The sequence below is a fragment of the Octopus bimaculoides genome, chromosome 4 (assembly GCF_046866305.1).
Source record: "Octopus bimaculoides isolate indiv1 chromosome 4, ASM4686630v1, whole genome shotgun sequence".
In the NCBI taxonomy this organism is placed as follows: Eukaryota; Metazoa; Mollusca; class Cephalopoda; order Octopoda; family Octopodidae; genus Octopus; species Octopus bimaculoides.
Genome location: NC_142931.1, coordinates 55047128 through 55067459, shown reverse-complemented (window position 1 = coordinate 55067459; position 20332 = coordinate 55047128). Strand labels below are relative to the sequence as shown.

Genomic DNA, 20332 nt, shown 5'->3' with positions numbered 1-20332 from the left:
TCCAACAACTGATGAATAGAGCCTTAGGCTCAATTCAGACACCTATGCGAAGCTGCTAGAGATTGTAGTCAAACCCTGAATGGAGAGTGTCACTGTTGGAATGTCATATATGTAGTAGCAGGATTTGGCTCCTTGCTATATTTCTGGAAAGGGTCAGATGTGGTTGTCAAAGAATTTCTATGACTTTGCCAGCCCCATTTTCTGGCCTCCTAATTTCTCCAATTGTAATTAGATGGATTACTATGTGTGGGGCACACTCCACCTGTAAGTTGATGGACATAATCAAGGTGTTCACAGAACTTCCCAGAGACTAGGGACACAGTGACAAATGCATGCTCCAGGTTCCAGAGTCATCTTGAGGTTGGAAACTGAAGGAGGCTACTTTGAATAAACTGTTATCTGCCAGTCATAATTTAGTTGAAAATTTTGAATTTTTTAAAAATACTTTTATTTTTGGATGGAAAATTGTATTTTCTTTTATGCAAACTGTCGAATTTAGCCCAAACACCTTGTACCATATTTTGCATATCAAATAAAATGCAGCCAAATAACATTTACATACATACCCAAGTTGGAAAAAAACGACTGGTCTTAAAGCTTTGTAAGGTATTTGCAATGGTAAATGTCCCAATGAACAGCAGAATTGATAAGAGAAAGGCATCAGGCATGAAGACACAGTCACCAGTGATTTTACCACCAATGCTGGAACAATTGAGTTTAGTAAACTCATTATCAATTGGTATTGTTTCTGTTATATTATCAAAGGGCAGTGAGAAATTGCTTTCAATATTGTTTGTAATATTGCTTGCAGTATTGTTTGCTGTACTGTTTGCAGTATTGTTTGGAAGCAACAGACACATACATTCAACGCTGGTGTCCGGCACATTTGTATGAAGTTTGTAGTCAGCATTTATGCCAATTATCTTCTTAAAGGCTTCAGCAATGAAGATAATGGCAATCAAGCAAGCAAAGCTTTCTTCAGTAAAACGAGTTATGTATCTAACTAAAGCACTCAGATCAAAAGCCACCACCAATAATAGGATTAGAGTTGTCCACAATCCAATCCAACATCTTAATGGTAGGAAATCCAGATTTCTTTCTCTGCAAGTAGAATATGAAAATATATGCTGTATTAGATTCTCAAAGTATTTCATTTCTATTTATTTATTTTTGTAAAACAGGCATTTCTGTATAATTTGCAATAAAACCTTCTACACATGAATTTTTCTTGTAAGATACTGAAAAAATAAAATAACAGCTAATTGTTAATTACTTCAAATGTACAAAGATTCCATAAAATGTATTATATAAAGCGATCCAAGAGACTCTATAGTTGATGCCATTTGAAATACAAAATATCAAATTTAATTGCACCAGTAAGAAACTTGCTTCCCTACCACATGGCTCCAGATTCAGTTCCACTGCCTGGCACTTTGGGCAAGTGTCTTCTACTAGAGGGTCAGGCCAGCCAAAGCCTTGTGACTGGATTTGGTAAGCAGAAACTGAAAGAAGCCTGTTGTGTGTGTGTGTGTGTGTGTGTGTGTGTGTGTCTGTGTAAGTATATGTATATATCTGTGTGTGTTTTTGTGTCTATGTCCCCCAACTTGACAACTGGTGCTGGTGTGTTTATGTCGCTGTAACTTAGCAGTATGGCAAAAGAGACTGATAGAATAAGTATTAGGCTTGAAAATAAAAAGTCCTGGGGTCAATTTATTTGACTAAAACCTTTCAAGGCAGTGCTCCAGCATGGCTGCAGTCAAATGACTGAAACAAGTAAAAGAATAACAGCAGCAATCCTAGAAGTATTTATCACTACAGTTATACTTGTATGAAGTCAAAATATTTTGTGGTATAAGAATAACTTGTAGGGACCTAGCTAGACTTTGCCTGAGATTTGAAACCAAATCCACCCACTTGTTGCTTGTCAAAACGAGCAGGGAATCCTCTCTACATTAAATGATTGATGAGGAAACACTCGACCCCCTAGGACATATGCTAGTCAAGGAAAGGTCAGTCCTTTGCTTGGGGTTTGACCTACATTACTGACCCATAGTCTATATAACAGAGAATTTCCTATCTCTTTCTCTTATGTCAGCTGTAACCAAGAAGCAACACCTTCTTGGCGAACTGGCAGAAACGTTAGTGCGCCGGGCGAGCTGCTTAGCGGTCTTTCGTCTGCCGTTACGTTCTGAGTTCAAATTCCACCAAGGTCGACTTTGCCTTTCATCCTTTCGGGGTCGATAAATTAAGTACCAGTTACGCACTAGGGTCGATGTAATTGACTTAATCCCTTTGTCTGTCCTTGTTTGTCCCCTCTATGTTTAGCCCCTTGTGGGCAACAAAGAAATAAGAAGCAACATCCTCTCTTTTATGTCAGCCAGACCAACAAGCAGCACCTACTTTTGCTTCAGCTTCAACCAAGAACAGCACTCCCCTTCGCCCTCAACTCAACATGTGAAGAGAGGCTTTTCGCCACAAGATAAGCGATGCCACCTTTATCCTTCCTTTCTTCCTTTCTAGTCAGCACCGTGCATTCCTTATTCTTTCACTCTCTACTGACAGACAATTTTTTTTCTACACTGTCAACTACTAACCAGCGAGCCAACCTTGTTGTCACTATCACTATCAGGCAAATGAATAAATATATGTAAATAATATTTCTTCCTTCTTGGTGTTGATTCTTTGATGTTCACTGGTTACTCCGATGTGAGAACCTTCAAGCCTTACATCTACATGCTACATTTAGTAGTGGGCTACATCATATCAACCTGATATCACATCTTTCATCTGGCCCGCTACAAATCTAAAAGGTTATGAGACATAGTCAACTGCTACAAAGGTAAAGGTGATGGCTTAGACAGAAGTAATTAGAGGTGTCAAATTGTTGGATCATGTGATGAAAGTCACAGAGAGGGTCATAGCCGAACTAATTAGGGACAGAGTTAGTTTAGATGAGATGCAGTTTGGGTTTGTGTCAGGGAGAAGCACAGCTGATGCTATATTTCTAATAAGACAGCTGCAGGAGAAATTCCTAGCCAAAAATAAACCTCGGTACTTAGCGTTTGTTGACATGGAAAAAGCCTTTGACAGAGCCCCCCAATCCCTTATCTTGTCGTCAATGTGGAAACTAGGGATAGAGGAGTGGTTGGTGAGAGCTTTACAAGGTGAGGGTTAGCAATGAGTATAGCGAGGAATTCCGGGTAGGAGTAGGGGTTCACCAAGGATCAATCCTCAGCCCCTCTTGTTCATCAAAGTCCTCCAGGCAATAACAGAGGAATTCAAGACAGGCTGCCCCTGGGAGCTCCTCTATGCTGATGACCTTGCTCTCATAGCTAAGTCGCTACCAGAACTAGAGAAGTTTCAGGTGTGGAAGCAAGATCTAGAATTGAAGGGCCTACAGTTAACCGAGCAAAAACCAAAGCCTTAGTAAGTAGGAAGGTGGACAAATCATAAATCCCTTCAGGTAGATGGCCCTGCTCAACCTGTAGAAAAGGCATAGGTAGAAACTCCATAAGATGTACCCAGTGTAAGCTATGGACACATAAGAGGTGCAGCAATATCAAAGGAAGGTTAATTGGGAAGATAATTTTTGTGTGTGGAAGATGCACACATAACTTTTGTGTGTGGAAGATGCATAGGTGCAATAAAAACCGAAAATGTAAAGAAAACAGATTCCATCACATGCCAGGGAAAAAAAAACTAGAAGTAACTGATAGCTTCCATTACCTAGGTGACCAAGTCAGTAGCGGGGGTTAATGTTCTGAAAGTGTAGCTGTTAGAATAAGAAAAGGCTGGGCAAAGTTCAGAGAGCTGCTGTAACAAAGGGCCATTCACTCAGAGTGAAAGGTAGACTGTATGATGCCTGTGTGCGAACAACCATGCTACATGGCAGTGCAACACGAGCTGACTACTGAGGACATGTGTAGGCTTGAAAGAAATGAAGCTAGTATGCTTCACTGGATGTGTAATGTCAGTGTGCATACACGACAGAGTGTAAGCATCCTGAGATAAAAGTTGGATATAGGAAGCATCAATTGTGGTGTACAAGAGAGACGAATGTGCTGGTATGGTCATGTGGTGCATATGGATGAGGACAGATGTTTGAAGAAGTGTCACACCCAAGCAGTAGAAGGAACCTGTGGAAGAGGTAGACCCAGGAAGACATGGGATGAGGTGGTGAAGCATAACTTTTGAATATTGGGCCTCACAGAGGCAATGACAAGCAACCAAGACCTTTGGCGAAAAGCCATGCTTGAGAAGACCTGGCGAGCCCAGTGAGATCGTAGTTGTGGCTGATGCCAGTGTTGCATAACTGGCCCATTTAAAAGCACCCTTCAAGCATTGGGTGATATGTTGTGGCTGATGCTAGTGCCAGTGGCCGATAACAGTGCTGCATGACTGTCACCCATGCCAAGGGCATGTAAAAAGCACCATCGGAGTGCAGCCAATGCCAGTGCAGCCTGACTGGCACTCGTGCCAGTGGAATGTAAAGTGCACCATTTGAGCATGGCCAATGCCAGTGCTGCTTTACTGGCTCTGATGCCGGTGGCATGGAAAAAAGCACCCGCTACAGTCTAGCAGTGGTTGGCATCCAGCTGTAGAAACCTTGCCAAATGAAACTGGAGCCTGGTACTGCCTCCCGGCTTGCCAGTTGTCAGTCAAACCATCCAACCCATACCAGCATGGAAAGCAGATGTTAAACAACAATGATGATGATGACACACACAAACACATGCATATACTTACATATACATACATACTTACGTACATACATACATACATGCATACATACATACATACATACACGTGTATATATATGGTTTGTGTGTCTAAGTACAGATCAGTGAACCATAATTATGGTGGTATGAATATATTTGATTAAATCTTACTTGCAGAAAGAGTAAAGTATCATCTCCAGGACTAACATTGGACCTGTGCTCCCTAAAATATTCAGTGGTTGTCCAGAAAATAATGCATATGCAACTCCAGTAATGGCAGCAGTCAAGATACATTCCATTGTTCCCTGATAATGAAAAGTTGTTCTTAATATTGATTCTTAAGCACAGTGTAAAAACTTCAGTTTAGTTAGTATTAATGTATTCTATGCAGTAAACACCATAAAGTTAACTAGAAATAATTATGCAGCAAAGATAAATATCAGTCAATGACTAGCATTATTTCACTAATTTTGATAAGTATATAGAACATTTATGGACATGTTTCTTTCTTATTATGATCTCAACAGTTAATCATAATCTTCTCAGTAATTGCCAAAGTGGCAATGGAAGAATCACTAAGTAAAAATACAAGATTGTTAATACACTGGTTACAATAAAAAAAAAATAGAATTGTTTAATGAATAAATAACTCAGTGATGCCATCTGCATAAAAATTGAAAGGTAATAGTTAAGTTAGCATTCTGTAATCAGAACCAACGTATTAGAGTTTACCAAGAGAGAATCAACAGCAATTCTATTTCATATTTGAATCATTGTTACAAAGGAAAGCAACAAGAACAAATATGTACAAGAACAGATGGAATCATTTCCAAATCATAACAGTAAATGAAGACACAAGTATTCATCTGTTTTCAATTAATGTTTGGCATAGTTTGTTAACTGGAACTTTGGTGTGTTAAAAACTCCATTGAAATACATTAGCTGTGACTTTAGTATTATTGGTCTGTATATATTTAATATTTAAAGACATAACTTTGTGTTAAGATTTTTGTGTAAATTTTTACTGTTTTTGAACATCAAGAGTTACTGACTTTGCATAAAATCTTTTACTAATTTCAGAAATTTGAGTAATTTGACTGCAACCTTACTGAGGCACTACCTTCAAGTTGGGTAGTGCCTTGCTGTACTCAAAAAGACTTGTCCTCCATAGCAGAAGTGTTAAGTCCACATTCCCTGGTGAAGAGGACTGGCCTTCAAAAGTCCTGTGCTGGTGCCTTGTAAAAAGCAACCACGCCAGTGCTAAGTAATAAGTTCTCATGCCAGTGCCATGTAAAAGTGCTTGTGCCAGTGGAACATTAAAAGCACCCAGCACATACTGCAAAGTGGTTGGTGTTAGGAAGGGCATCCAGCCAATAAAGACCATACCAAATCAGACAGGAACTCGATGCAGCTTCCCAACTCTGGTTAAACTGTCCAACCCATGCTAGCAAGGAAAACAGACATTAAAGAATGATGTGATATATAAGCGATCACGCTTGAATGGTGCTTTTTACGTGCTACCGGCACGGGGGCCAGTCAGCACCCCTGACAATGATCATGCTCAGATGGTGCTCTCAGTGCTCCACTAGCATGGATGCCAGTCATGCAGTGCTGTCATCGAATTTGATTTCGATTTTACTTGCCTCAACAAGTCTTCATAAGCAGAGTTTAGTGTCCAATGAAAGAAAGGTATGCCGAAGTGGGCTGGTTACACCACTGGCATAGGCCACAGGTTATGGTCTCACTTGGCTTGCTGGGTCTTCTCAAGCATAGCATATTTCCAAAGGTCTCAGTCACTAATCATTGCCTCGGTGAGGCCTAATGTTTGAAGGTCGTGATAAAGCAGCAATTAAGCACTAGGTTTGACCTATCAAATATAGTGAGTTCTGAACTGCGCCACTGCTAGAAATAAATCTTCAGTGCTCTCTAGAGTGGAAAGTTGTTCTACTCTAGAAGGACAGAACACTTTGAGAGGCTGGTAATGTGTCTATCAACCTGCCTATATATATGTGTGTGTATGGATGTGTTTACACACACACACAGAGTTCAAATTTACAGAAAACAAAAAACAGGAGACGGAAAAACAAGCAGGTGTACATTATATATATATATATATATATATATACTCTTTTACTTGTTTCAGTCATTTGACTGTGGCCATGCTGGAGCACCGCCTTTAGTCGAGAAAATCTCTGTAAGCCTGGTACTTATTCTATTCGTCTCTTTTGCCAAACCGCTAAGTTACGGGGATGTAAACACACCACCATCGGATGTTAAGCAGTGTTGGGAGGACAAATACAGACACACAAACATATACACACACATACATATATATATATATATATATATGACAAGCTTCGTTCAGTTTCCGTCTACCAAATCCACTCACAAGGCTTTGGTCGGCCCGAGGCTATAGTAGAAGACACTTGCCCAAGGTGCCACAGAGTGAGACTGAACCCGGAACCATGTGGTTGGTAAGCAAGCTACTTACCACAAGCCACTCCTATGTTTTTATGTCAATTTGTAATAAAAACAATTTAACCTTAGACTGAAGAAAATATTTGCTTTGCAGTCAGTCATTCCAGGATCAGTGGCCATTGAAAAAGGGCAATATCGGTGCAGCATATGATCTCTACAGCTCACTGAGCTGATTGTTCCACCATCTTTGCTTTTAGTTATAAACATCTTTCACAACAGATATAAAAACAATGCTTTATTCCATAGATCAATTCTAACAGCATCAAACCTGTATTTTAATAGTTCTAAGTATTTCTGCATCAGTTACAACAAATTTAGCTTCAAACGAGCCATTAAGGAAGACTCATCTATTTTAGAATCAATCTACTGATTGTTACTTCAATAAAAACATGTTAAGTCCATAATTAACAGTAAGGAAAATAAATACAAAAATAATCAATAATCCATTTATCATGAACTTACCATGTACTGATCAGTGGCTTGACCCAAAAGTCCTCCAAATGTTACATTTGGTGTTAGTGTAGCAAGGTAGAGAAATATAATACTGGCGATACATTGTAAATGTAGTGCATCTTTATAGTCACTCGCATACCACTTTACTTTCCGTTTTACATCTGCTATAAGACCGCCAAATAGTCTGCAAAACAGATTAAATTTTGGGTAAAGAAGAGAAACTATGAAAATATTATTATCAAAACTATGAAATATCATTATTAATTACACCATTACTCCATATCCTATTATAGAAACAATGTAAAATATTGGTTACTTTTAGATTAGGGACATAGGTTCTATGTTTTATGGAAAAGGAAATGTGGATTGTGACATTTATGTTTTACCCCAAAGGTATTTATACTGAAAGTAAAAGGAAATGGCTTCACCTGGGTTTTGGAAGTACACCACAGTTTTGGCTTTCAAAGAACTGTATCTCATACTCTTACAGAGCTCCCAGATAAACAATACATGAATTAGTTAGAAATATCAGGATGTAAAAAATGTTTTATGAGATTTTACAACTAGCTTTTAGTCCTAGCATAAGTGAAATGATTTGGAAACAATTCTGATATTCACGTATTCTTGGTTCTAGGCTTTTTACAGCTTAAAACTTTCATACTTCTAAGTATTCAACTATGAACTCTAAGTGATACCAAAGTATTAGCCTAGTAAACTGAGCAATAAACTATGCCAGGAAGAACACCTCACAATATTGGTATTTTAGCTCTCTAATTTCACTGTTATCATATTTCTATGAAAGCATGTGGCTTATTGGTTACAGTTTCTGGATTATTGTGACTTCAATTCCTGTATGGAGTAGTGCAATGTTCCTTTGAGTTGGGCACTTCATTTCTTGTTGCTCTAGGCTACTTAGCATTTAATCTGGCCATAATTCCATCTGTTTTATGTTAAAACTGACTAGATCCAACCTCTCACACCTATCCTACAATGTCATTCTAAAAATATACAAACACACCATTGAAATCTTGAAGCTATAAGATAACAGATGATTAATTCAACAGAATTTAAATAATTGAGCATCATGGATGAGAGAGGGATGGACAACAGAGTATTCATGTCTGTTCGTGCCTATCTTGCAATGTCGAGACAACGAAACACAAGCACACATATATGCATGTATGTGTGTGTGTGTATAGATAGATAGATAGATACATTTCTTTTATTAGCCACACAGGGCTCAACAAAGATGGGACAAATACAATGTAGAGCTTTTCTTTTTGGGAGGGGGAAGAAAAAAAAAAAGTAGGGGTGTGTCGATCAAAAGGGATCGTAGGAAAGGAAAAAGGGGGGAGTTCGATCAAAAGGGATCGAGAAAAAAAAAAAGCGATCAATAGGGATCGTGTATCACAGTAATGTTCTCGTGTAAAAGAGGGGAGGACAGTTTAGGTTTAGCCGTGGAAAGAAAAAAACCTAAACTGTCCTCCCCTCTTTTACACGAGAACATTACTGTGATACACGATCCCTATTGTTCGCTTTTTTTTTTTTTCCCCCTTGATCCCTTTTGATCGAACTCCCCCCCCCTTTTCCCTTCCTACGATCCCTTTTGATCGACACACCCCTCCTTTTTTTTTCTTCCCCCTCCCAAAAAGAAAAGCTCTACATTGTATTTGTCCCATCTTTGTTGAGCCTGTGTGGCTAATAAAAGAAATGTATCTATCTATCTATCTATCAATTTAGATAGATAGATAGATAGATAGATAGATAAGACAGACAAACAGACAGACTGATAGGTAAATAGATATAGATAGACAAACAATAGGTGAGAGCTGGGTATGTTTAGTATAAAAAACACATCGTACTCAAAAGGATAACTATAACAGAAATCCAAATGGAGCTGATATGAAGGTAGTAATGAAGATAAACAGTTAGGCTTGATATAGATATTACATGGAATATAAAAGATATAAAATGAAAGTACAGAATAGGAAAAGAAAATATGGAATTTCATAACTTGGAGTTATGTAATGATTATAATAATTATAAACTGCTGATGAAATGTGCAACCTGTTACATGGCCATAAGTTTTTGTACATTTCATCTGCAATTTATGGTTATTATGATTGTTATATAAACCCAGGTTTCTTGAAACAGCTGTTGAGTTATAAAATTACATATTTTCTTATCTTATTCCGTACTTTTATTTTGCATTTCTTTGTACTTCATTTAGATATACTTATATCAAGCTTAATTTCATTTATTTCCATTACTCTCTCTCTCTATGTATGTATGTATGTATGTATGCTTGTATGTACATATGTACGTGTGTATGTACATATGCATGTATACAAGTGAGTGAATAAATGAAAGAAAGTGGCTCTTAACACATTTGGTAAGAGTTACATATATCATTTAATAATAATTTGATTCAGTTCCATGCAACTTAAATTCTTGTGTGCTCATCAAATGAACCTACACAAAGTTTCCATCATTCTCGACACAATCAAGGAGATCTTGAGCAACTGAAACCCGAGTGTCTTTTTGGTCAGCTGAAAGCAGTTTTGGCACAAACTTGGCAGACATGCGTCTCATACCCAAATCTTCAGTGATAGCAGACTGAACTGAACCACAACTAATCTGCACATCCTCTAAAAACTCATGGATGTGATTTGTCAATTTCCCCTCACAGCTGCACACACATCTGTAATGTTTTTCTCAGTTCTGCTGGTTGCAGGTCTCCCAGAACGTTTGTCAATATCAACATTTTTCGGCTATATTGGAAATGTCTGAACCACTTGTACACCTGTGTGTCGCTCATACACTCCTCTCCATAAACATTCTGCAACTTTAATTAGGCCTCTGAGCAGGTGTTGCCATGACAACTTTCACTGTCATAGTCAATGTGATGATCATATGTTACACACCTTCCTTCTAAGCACTGCTGTAAACAGTGGAAGTGAGTTTGAATATTAAAACTTAGTGCATATGCACAGCAGAGTTCAAAGTCAATCTGTGCCAAGAGGCTTCACTCTGCATGCTTTAGCTTTGTGACTATGGCAAAAGTCCGGATACTTATTGATCAGACCTCATATATATATATATATATATATATATATATATATATATATATATATATACAGCTGGCCTTAATGGGATTTTCGAGCGAGATCGTTGCCAGTGCCCCTGGACTGGCTCTTGTGCGGGTGGCACATAAAATGCACCATTTTGAGCATGGCCAGTACCGCCTGACTGGCCTTCGTGCGGGGGACACGTAAAAGCACCCACTACACTCTCTGAGTGGTTGGCGTTAGGAAGGGCATCCAGCTGTAGAAACTCTGCCAAATCAGATTGGAGCCTGGTGTAGCCATCTGGTTTCACCAGTCCTCAGTCAAATCATCCAACCCATGCTAGCATGGAAAGCGGATGTTAAACGATGATGATGATCATCATGATATATATATATATATATATATATATACACACATATGATGAACTTCCTTCAGTTTCCATCTACCAAATCCACTTACAAGGCTTTGGCCAGCCCAGGCTTATGGCAAAAGATGATTGCCCAAGGTGCCCTCTAGTGAGACTGAACCTAAAACCAAGTGGCTGGGAAGCAAACTTCTTAGCCACACATTCAGGATTCTTTTTTTTAAAGAAAAACTTAACCTGGCAGAAAAAATTTTTAAATTTATTTCCTACCTTCCAGTTCTAACTAAAGTTGGATCACAATGGGAAAGCTCCTCCTCTTCATCCTGTTTTGGACAAACTGAAGTAGGTTTAACTGACTTGCGGCTTCCCTTTCATAGACAGAATTAAAGATAAAAGCATATTAATTACAAGCAAAAATTAAATATGGTTGAAAATGACAGAACACAACATAATAGATATTTAACAAAAGTGATTTCTTTCATAATAACAAAAACCTCGAAATAACTCACCCTTTCAAGTGAGTCTCTATGTGGTCACTTGACCTGTTAGAAATGGTAGCCAAATCTCTCTCTCAGAATTAACTCCACTGTCTTTATCCATGGATACATAATTCTTTCTACTGTAAACATATGGCCATAAATTTTGGGGTAAGAGTTAGCCAATCACATTGAGCCCCCCACTCCCACCCCACCCCACCCCACCCCCGAGATCAATTGGTACTTATTTTATCAACCCTGAAAGGATGAAAGGCGAAGTCAATCTCAGCAGAATTTAAATTCACAACATAGAGCTGGAAGAAAAGCTACTAAGTATTGTGTGCAACATGCTGTTGATTCTGCTAGCTTGCTATCTTCCATAACTTTTACTTGCTTCAGTCATTCGACTGTGGCCATGCTGGGGCACTGCCTTGAATTTAAGTCTGTGCGTGAGAAGACCTGGCAAGCCAAGTGAGACCTAAATCTAAGGCCTCAGCCAGCCCACTTATACATACCTTCCTTCATTGGACACTAAACTCCGCTTGCGAAGACCTGTTGAGGCAAGTGAAATCGAAATCAAACTAAATTTGTAGACTGGCACCCATGCCAACGTCGTCTCCTTCATTGGACACGAAACTCAGCTTGTGAAGACCTGTTGGAGCAAGCGAAAGCAAAATCGTCATGGCACCTGTGCCCAGCATCGCCTTCCTGGCACCTGTGCCAGATGGCACGTGTAAAGACATTCGAGCGAGATCGTTGCCAGTGCCGCCGAACAGGCTCCTGTGCCGGTGGCATGTAAAATACACCATTTTGAGCGTGGCCGTTGCCAGTACCGCCTGACTGGCCTTCGTGCCAGTGGCACGTAAAAGCACCCGCTACACTCTCGGAGTGGTTGGCGTTAGGAAGGGCAACCAGCTGTAGAAACTCTACCAAATCAGATTGGAGCCTGGTGTTATAGGTCTCTTTTGCTGAACCACTAGGTTACAGGGATATAAGCACGCCAGCACCAGTTGTCAAACAGTGTTGGGGCAGGGGAAAAATACAGACTCTAAGACACAAACACACATAGATATACATTTATCTATATATGCAACAGGAATCTTTGTTTACTAGATCCACTCACAAGGCTTTATTTGGCTTGAGGCTATGGTAGAAGACATTTGCCCAAGGTGCCACACAGTGGGACTGAACCCCAAATCATGTGGTCAGGAGTCCAACTTCTTACCTCACAGCCATGCCTGCACCATAAGTATATAACTCTTTTCTACTATAGACACAAAGCCAGAGATTTTGGAGGAAGGGCTACTCAATAACATCAACCCCAGTGCTCAACTGGTACTCATTTATCAACTCCCAGAAGGATGAAAAGTAAAGTTGATCTTGGTAGAATTTGAACTCAGAGTGAAAAACCCTGAAGAAATGTTATTAAGCATTTTGACTGCCATGCTGATGACTCTGTTAGCTTGCCACCTACAAATACATAATTGATAACACTTAAGATCCATGGATATATAATTAACAGCACTTAACAAAGATACTATACACTTAACTGCTACTCTTACACTTGTGACCAACTTAGTAGATGAGAAAATAAATCAAAACTTTTCACATAATAGTAACATTTCTTCTTGAGTCTGCTTTTCTTTTCAATAGGTCTTTTCAATATTAACCCTTGCCTGATTTTCCTGTTGTACCAGGTTTTATTATTTTTTTTCAATATCACATAAGAAAAGGCTTATATATACTTTTTGCCTTCTTACAGAGTTATCTCTTCTGTAAGAAGTCAATAAATGTATAAGCCTTTTGCCATAGTTTCCTTTCCAAAATGTTCTAAAATGGTCTCAAATATTTCTGAATTATCCTGATGTACAATTTCTTCATCAGGATCTCCTCCTCCTCCTCTTCTGTAGATGACCAGGACCAGATCAAATGTAACCCAGTCCCCAGCAACCTTGGTGAAAGTTATCCTCCTTATTGTTGTGATTGTTGCTGTTCATTCCAGTTGCAATTGTTGTTAGAGCAACCAATGTGGTAGGAATTGTTAGTAGTAGTAGTAGTAGTGGTGGTGGTGGTGGTGGTGGTAGTGGTGGTGGTGGTGGTAGTAGTAGTAGTAGTAGTAGTAGTAGTAGTAGTAGTAGTAGTAGTAGTAGTAGTAGTAGCAGTAGTAGCAGTGACAGCAGTAGTAGAAAGTGTTGTTGCCATTGTTGTTACTATGACAATAACACTACAGCTAACACTAGTGGTATGGCTGGTCCTTTACAACAAACCACCCACCTACTACCACATCATTGTTGATCTGTCTACGCCACTCCTAAACTTTGCTCAATTACAAATACTCAAGAACCATTTTCTTCTTTTCTCCTTTGTGAAAAGAGCAACAGTGAAGTAGGTAAGAACCAGCTTTTTTAGTAACAAAAGTTTTATAAAATACTGTGTTACTTGTTATTTCAGTTCTGAAAATGGAGGGAAATGGTTCATCTATATCATTCTTTTACATTTTTTACTTGTTTCAGTCATTTGACTGCAGCCATGCTGGAGCACTGCCTTAATGGGTTTTAGTTGAAGAAAGAAACCTAATACTTATTCTATCAGTCTCTTTTGCCAAACTGCTAAGATGCGGCGATATAAACACACCAACATCGGTTGCCAAACGATAGTGGGGAGACAAATATAGATATGAAGATATATACACACACACACACACACACATATACGATGGCTTCTTTCACATCCACTCACAAGGCTTTGGTCACTCCAAGACTATAGCAGAAGATACTTATCCAAGGTGCCACACAGTGGGACTGAACTCAGAACCATGTAGTAGGGAAGCAAGCTTCTTACCACACAGCCACACCAGTGAATAATAATACTAACAATAATAGAAACATTGTTTCTACAATGGATACAAGACCTGAAATATGTTGGGTAGAGGGTTACTTAACCCATTAAGTCCCAGAGTACTTAAATTTCTGAATATTACTTTTAAATTTCTACAGATGATTGAAAATAGGTTAAAATGAAAAAAAATAATTATTAAAACTCCTTTACTTCAAGTAGAAATGGAAATACTCAGTGTCCTATTTATAGGACACTGAGACAATGTGATACAGCTTATTTAATATTCTCATTTAGTGTCCTATTTATAGGACAGTGGGACTTAATGGGTTAATGAAATCCTCCCTCAATACCTTGTTGGTACTTCATTCTATTGATGCTGAAAGTATGAAAGTCAAAGCTAACCTCAGCAAAATTGTTACTCAGAATGAAAAGAGCCAGAGGAAATGCTGCAAAGCATTTTATCTAACATGCTAATTAATCTGCCAGGTTACTGCCTTAAAAATCCTTTCTACTAAAGGCAACAAGGCCTGAAATTTTGTGGGAGGGGACTAGTTGATTACATTGATTCCAGTGTTTCACTAGTACCTAATTTGTGGACCCTGAAAGGATGAAAAGCAAAGTCAACCTTGGTAGCAGTTTTGAGTGAATAGAGAAACTGATATCAACCCCAATACTTGATTAATACTTATTTACTGACTCCCAACAGGATGAAAGGCAAAGTCAACCTCAGTGGGATTCAAACACAAAATTTAAAAAACCAGAAGAAATGCTACTAAGCATTTTGTCCAATGCAGGCACAAATCCAACAAATTTGAGTGGAGGGGGAATGTCAATTACAGTGATCCCAGGGCTGAGATGGTACTTATTAACTCTGAAAACAATGAAAGAAAAAGTTGACCTTGGTAGGATTCAAACTCATAACATAAAGTGCTGGGACAAATACCATAAGACATTTCTTCAAGCCTCTAAAAATTCTATTAGTCCACACCCTAAAAGCAATAAAACTAATAGCAGTTGCTTTTAGTTTAGGTAAATAAAAACTTCCTGGGCTATAACATCCCTAATGATTTCAGATTCACTAGTGGCAGAATATGCATGTTATTTGTTATTTCTTGACTCTTTTCCATTTTTGTCACTGGTTTTCAACATTGGTTTGTGGTCATGCTGGGTATACTACCACCATTAAGAGGTTTGGGGATTTAAGTTGACTGTGTTGACTCCAGTTCTTTTTCTGGTACTTATTTCATCAATATTGAAAAAAGATGTAAAAATGTCAACTGGACATAAGGAGAAGGTAAGTGATGTGGATTGAAATGTATTTTTAGTGTGTGTGTGTGTGTGTGTGTGTAAGTGAGCAAGTGTGTGTGCATGCATTGCACAATATTAGTAAGCATGATTACACACACACAAAGTCATGCATGTATATGCACACACACACATGTACATAGCCCAGTTTTAAGAATAGGCACACTGCCTCTCTGTGCATCATAAGTCAGCCAAAAGGTTAGCAACAAGAAAGGCATCCAGCAGTAAAACAGTCTTAGAAAGTCCATGAAAGTCATACCAACATGCACACGGACACACCCACAAACACACACCTGATCGGTTTCTGTACAGTTTCTGTCAACTGAATTTCATACACATGGGATTGGTTAACCCAAAGAAGGCTATGTTAGAAAACCTTATGCCCATAATGCCTTCTTTGTTGTGGATTGCTTTGAGACAATGTTATAGAGAAGAGAACATTTTAACCATTCAGCCAACTTATACCATATTCCGGCACCTTAATTATTTTAATGTTTTTTTTTTTTTTATGGAGAGAAATGGCACAGCAATATGAAGAATAACAGTTACTTTTAGTTTAGAAGATTAAAACTTGCTGGATTATTAAAACACTTCATGAGTTTAGATTTACCTGTGGTGGCACAACAGCAGGTGGTTCTATACGAATATTAGGGTCCCACTCACCAGGCGGCAGAACAGTGACTTGATCTAAAAATTCATCAATGCCAGCTAATAGATCTTGCCTTCCTCTGGCTTTGTAAGCAACCTCTCCAAAAACCTGAAATATATTAAAAAACAAATGTTAAGATATAAAAATTCTTTGCAGAAAGGAAATACATATTTATTTACTTACTGTTATTGCTGCAGTCAGAAACATTAAGTGATGTAATTATAATGAAAATTATGGCTCAGTGGTTAAAGCATCCAGGATCACTATCATGAGGTAGTGAGTTCGATTCTCAGACTGGGCTGTGTGTTGTGTTCTTGAGCAAGACACTTTATTTCATGTTGCTCCAGTTCACTCAGCTGTAGAAATGAGTCACAACGTTACTGATGCTAAGCTGCTTTGACCTTTGTCTTTTCCTTGGATAATGCTATGGCATGGAGAGCAGAAACTGGTACCCATGGACGACTGCTGGTCTTCCATAATCAACCTTGCTTGGACTTGCACCTCATGACTGAAGGGGCTCTTTACCCTTTTACATTATTATTGTTTAGTTTTAAGTCATTCCTGATCAAGCAAGACTATAAACATGAACATTTTACTTATGTCTCACTCCCTGTCTCTTCAGATATAATTTTTCACCAACTACGTTACCCAATACATTCTTTATTCTAAAGATGGTAAAGTGTGATTTGAGGGAGATTTGGTTGCTATTTCTTAAAAGTTTACTTTATTGACTCGTTTTTCTTGCTTTTGATTCTGTGTCAGGAAACAAGATCACCACAGGGGTGGTGGTACATGTTCTGACTTTTACATAATGCCAGAAGAAAAACATATCAATACTTCTTTATTTTATCAAACCTGGAAGAATGAAAGCAAAGTTGACCTTGAGAGAATTTGGACTCAGAGCATAAAGAACTGGAATAAATACTGCAAGGCATCTGGTCTGACACTCTAAGAATACTTGCAATAGAGTAGACTCCACTAAAGGTGTCCAAGATGTCAGGTAGTGGTGTTAAAGTGAATGACAAATTAAGTGTAACATACATGTAAGCCAATGTGGGGTTTGAACTCGGAATACCAAGAACTGGAACAAATTCCACAAGGCAACCAATCTTTTCTGATGCTTTGACAGTCTCAGCAAACTACTATTTTTTTTATTGATCATAAAAAAAGGATAAAAGGCAAGGTTGACCTCAGCAAAATTTGAACTCAGAGTGCAGGTAGATCCAGATCAGCCAAGATCAAAGCTAAGTCATTTACTGCCACTCATATGTAAAGAGAGCCAAAGAAAAATGTCTATGAAGTAACTCCGTTTGCAAGAAATAGCAGCCAAATCTCCCTTAAATCACATCTTACTCCCTAGAAAGGGGCAGTGTAGAACACATTAAAGAATGTAGCCTTGAATAACTCTTCAAATGATGGGATAGTTACAAGCTGAGTAGCCTTGATCAATTAGATTGACTTCAGATTAAATGCTCTGTGTATGACTTTAAACTGCATAGGGATGTGGGACTCTGATGAGTATCTCACAGTTTTGAAGAGTGTGGAACCACCTCTTAGCTATTATTGTTCCCAGATCAACTTTGACTTAGAGTAACAGCATTTGTTAGGATCCCAGCTTTGAGTTAAAATAGCATGCAACCAATTGAGCCAGGTTACACTAAAATCATAGGATGCAGTATGGTGGATGTGAACTATTTCAGCAGATCAACTTAATGCGTCAATGCAAATATCATTAGACACTGTGCAAATGAACAAATAACAAACTGTCAACAATCAGTTCACTTAGTGAACTACTGTTACTATCTGTAGTCATAGCATGCACAGACAGATGAGATATTTCAGCTAGGGAAAGATCAATGTGACTAAAACTCAGGCCAGACATTCATGTCTCATCACTTGATCGGGACGTCTGGCATGAAAGAGTTACACTGATCTGGGCAAGTCACTCGACCTGAATGGACAGATGGATGAGAATAAGTAATAACAACAGCAACAATAACTGTTAGCTATCATCATCCTCATAATCATTTTATGCCGGTTTCCAATGCTGGCATGGGTAGGATGAATTGTCACAGTCCAAGTTAGTTCTTATTCAGAGTTATTGCTCCACTCCACCCTTAGTTCATCTGGGGACCATGTCTCAATTACACATTCCATCTCTCTTACTGAAATCCTACTGAATGGCTCATTTACTATCTGTCATTCAATAGGATTTCATATTTCTGCTATTAACTTTGAGGTGGAATACTTAAGTTCTGTATCAACTTTAGGTTTGTTCAACACACTATCCTGTATTTTCTTTACCTGATTTGCTGTCAGATACTACCTATCCCTTTCCTAAATGGTGAACGTTCAGTATATTATATTAAATACACATCTATTAATACTTACATTTATTTCTCATTCTCTGTACTACTAACAAATGTGGTATAATATCATTTGAACATCTGGAATTCATTTGATAAATCTATGTATTATAATGATACTGTTTTAGTATCCCTGAAATGTTACCATGACTTAAATAAAATTGAAAACATTCTGTGTCTGGGATGAATGCAGTATTTTGCCTGCTCCTTTTTTTATCATTTTTTTCCTTTATTTGTTTCAGTTATTGGGCTGTGGCCATGTTGGGGCACTGTCTTGTAAGGTTTAGTACTTACTTTTTTTTAAGCCTGTTACTTATTATGTTAGGCTCTTATTGGTGAATTGCTACTTAATGGGGATATAAACAAATCAACACTGGTTATCAAGCAGTAATATGAGACAAACACAATCACAAAGACACACAAACAAAGATATATACACATATACAACAGGCTTATTTTAGTTTTTGTCAACCAGATCCACTCACAAACCTTTGGTTGGCCTGGGGCTATAGTAGAAGACACTGGCCCAGGGTGCCATGTAGTAGGACTGAATCCATAACTATGAGGTTGAGAAGCAAACTTCTTACCACAAAGCCACACCTCCGATATGGTAATAGATACTGAGCAAGGCAATGGTCCAGACACCTTTTACACTAGTGGAAGCAGTGCTGGAACTCTTTGTTAAGTGATGCCTTTTAACATCTCCATCATTTTTTTCTTCACCTCTTCCACATCTGCAAATTCTGTAGCACCAGCTTTCATCACCAGTGATGACCTTCGAAAAATGGCCCAGGTCAACTACCAACTGTTCTTTCAGCTCACGACATGCATTCAGTCATGACTGTTTTTGATCTTCTGTGACCAAGTGAGGCACAAATTTTGCTGCAACTCTTTTCATTCACAATTTCTTGCTCAAAATTCGTTGGCAGCAACTCCAGAACACACCAGTCATATCAACAAGTTCCTCAATTGTTCAGTGATGGTCCTCCAAGATCAGTTCATGAATTTTCATATTTTTATTGGATCAGGAAGTCAATGTCGCCCTGAACAAAGTTGGTCCTAAAACGTGACAACCACTCTTAAACTTGTGTTTTGCTCATGGCAGCAACTTTGTAAGCTGGTTGAAGCATGACAGCTGTTGTTTTCCCCAACAGAAAACAGAATTTCACAAAAGCATACTGTTCCTTTATTTCACCCATCATAAAAATTGACTAATCGGGAGAAGCACTGCAAAACAAAGACGCACAATGTGACAGTATGACCCCACTCGACAACACCAGTTGGTGGACTGATGCCCGAGGGTTGCATCAAAGTGGCTTTTAGCGGTGGAAACCTGAACTACAACGAGCTTCTCCCACAGAGAATGTTTCTGGTTACTTTTGGGTACTCCCTAGTAGCTATATATTTTTACGTCTGTATTTGTTCCCTACCATTGCTTGACAACCAAAGTTGGTGTTTACATCACTGTAACTTAGCAGTTCAGCAAAAGTGACTGATAGAATAAGTACCAGGCTTAAAAAAATTAAGTACTGGAGTTGATTCATTCAACTAAAAAAAAAATTTCTTCAAGGTAGTGCCCCAGCATGGCTACAGTCTAAAGACTGAAACAAGTAAAAG

General features: G+C 38.5%; 1 protein-coding gene across 2 annotated transcripts in view; it reads right to left on the bottom strand.

Moving 5' to 3' along the window:
- LOC106879538 (electroneutral sodium bicarbonate exchanger 1) overlaps positions 1–20332 on the bottom strand; it is a 161630-nt gene that overhangs the window by 29525 nt on the left and 111773 nt on the right. For both annotated transcript variants that reach the window (XM_089350788.1, XM_089350789.1), the window contains 5 exons: positions 16311–16457; positions 11352–11449; positions 7659–7833; positions 4890–5023; positions 567–1101 (listed from right to left, as the gene is read on the bottom strand). In XM_089350788.1, the coding sequence (XP_089206914.1) occupies positions 567–1101; positions 4890–5023; positions 7659–7833; positions 11352–11449; positions 16311–16457 (1089 nt within the window). The remainder of the gene's footprint in view (positions 1–566; positions 1102–4889; positions 5024–7658; positions 7834–11351; positions 11450–16310; positions 16458–20332) is intronic.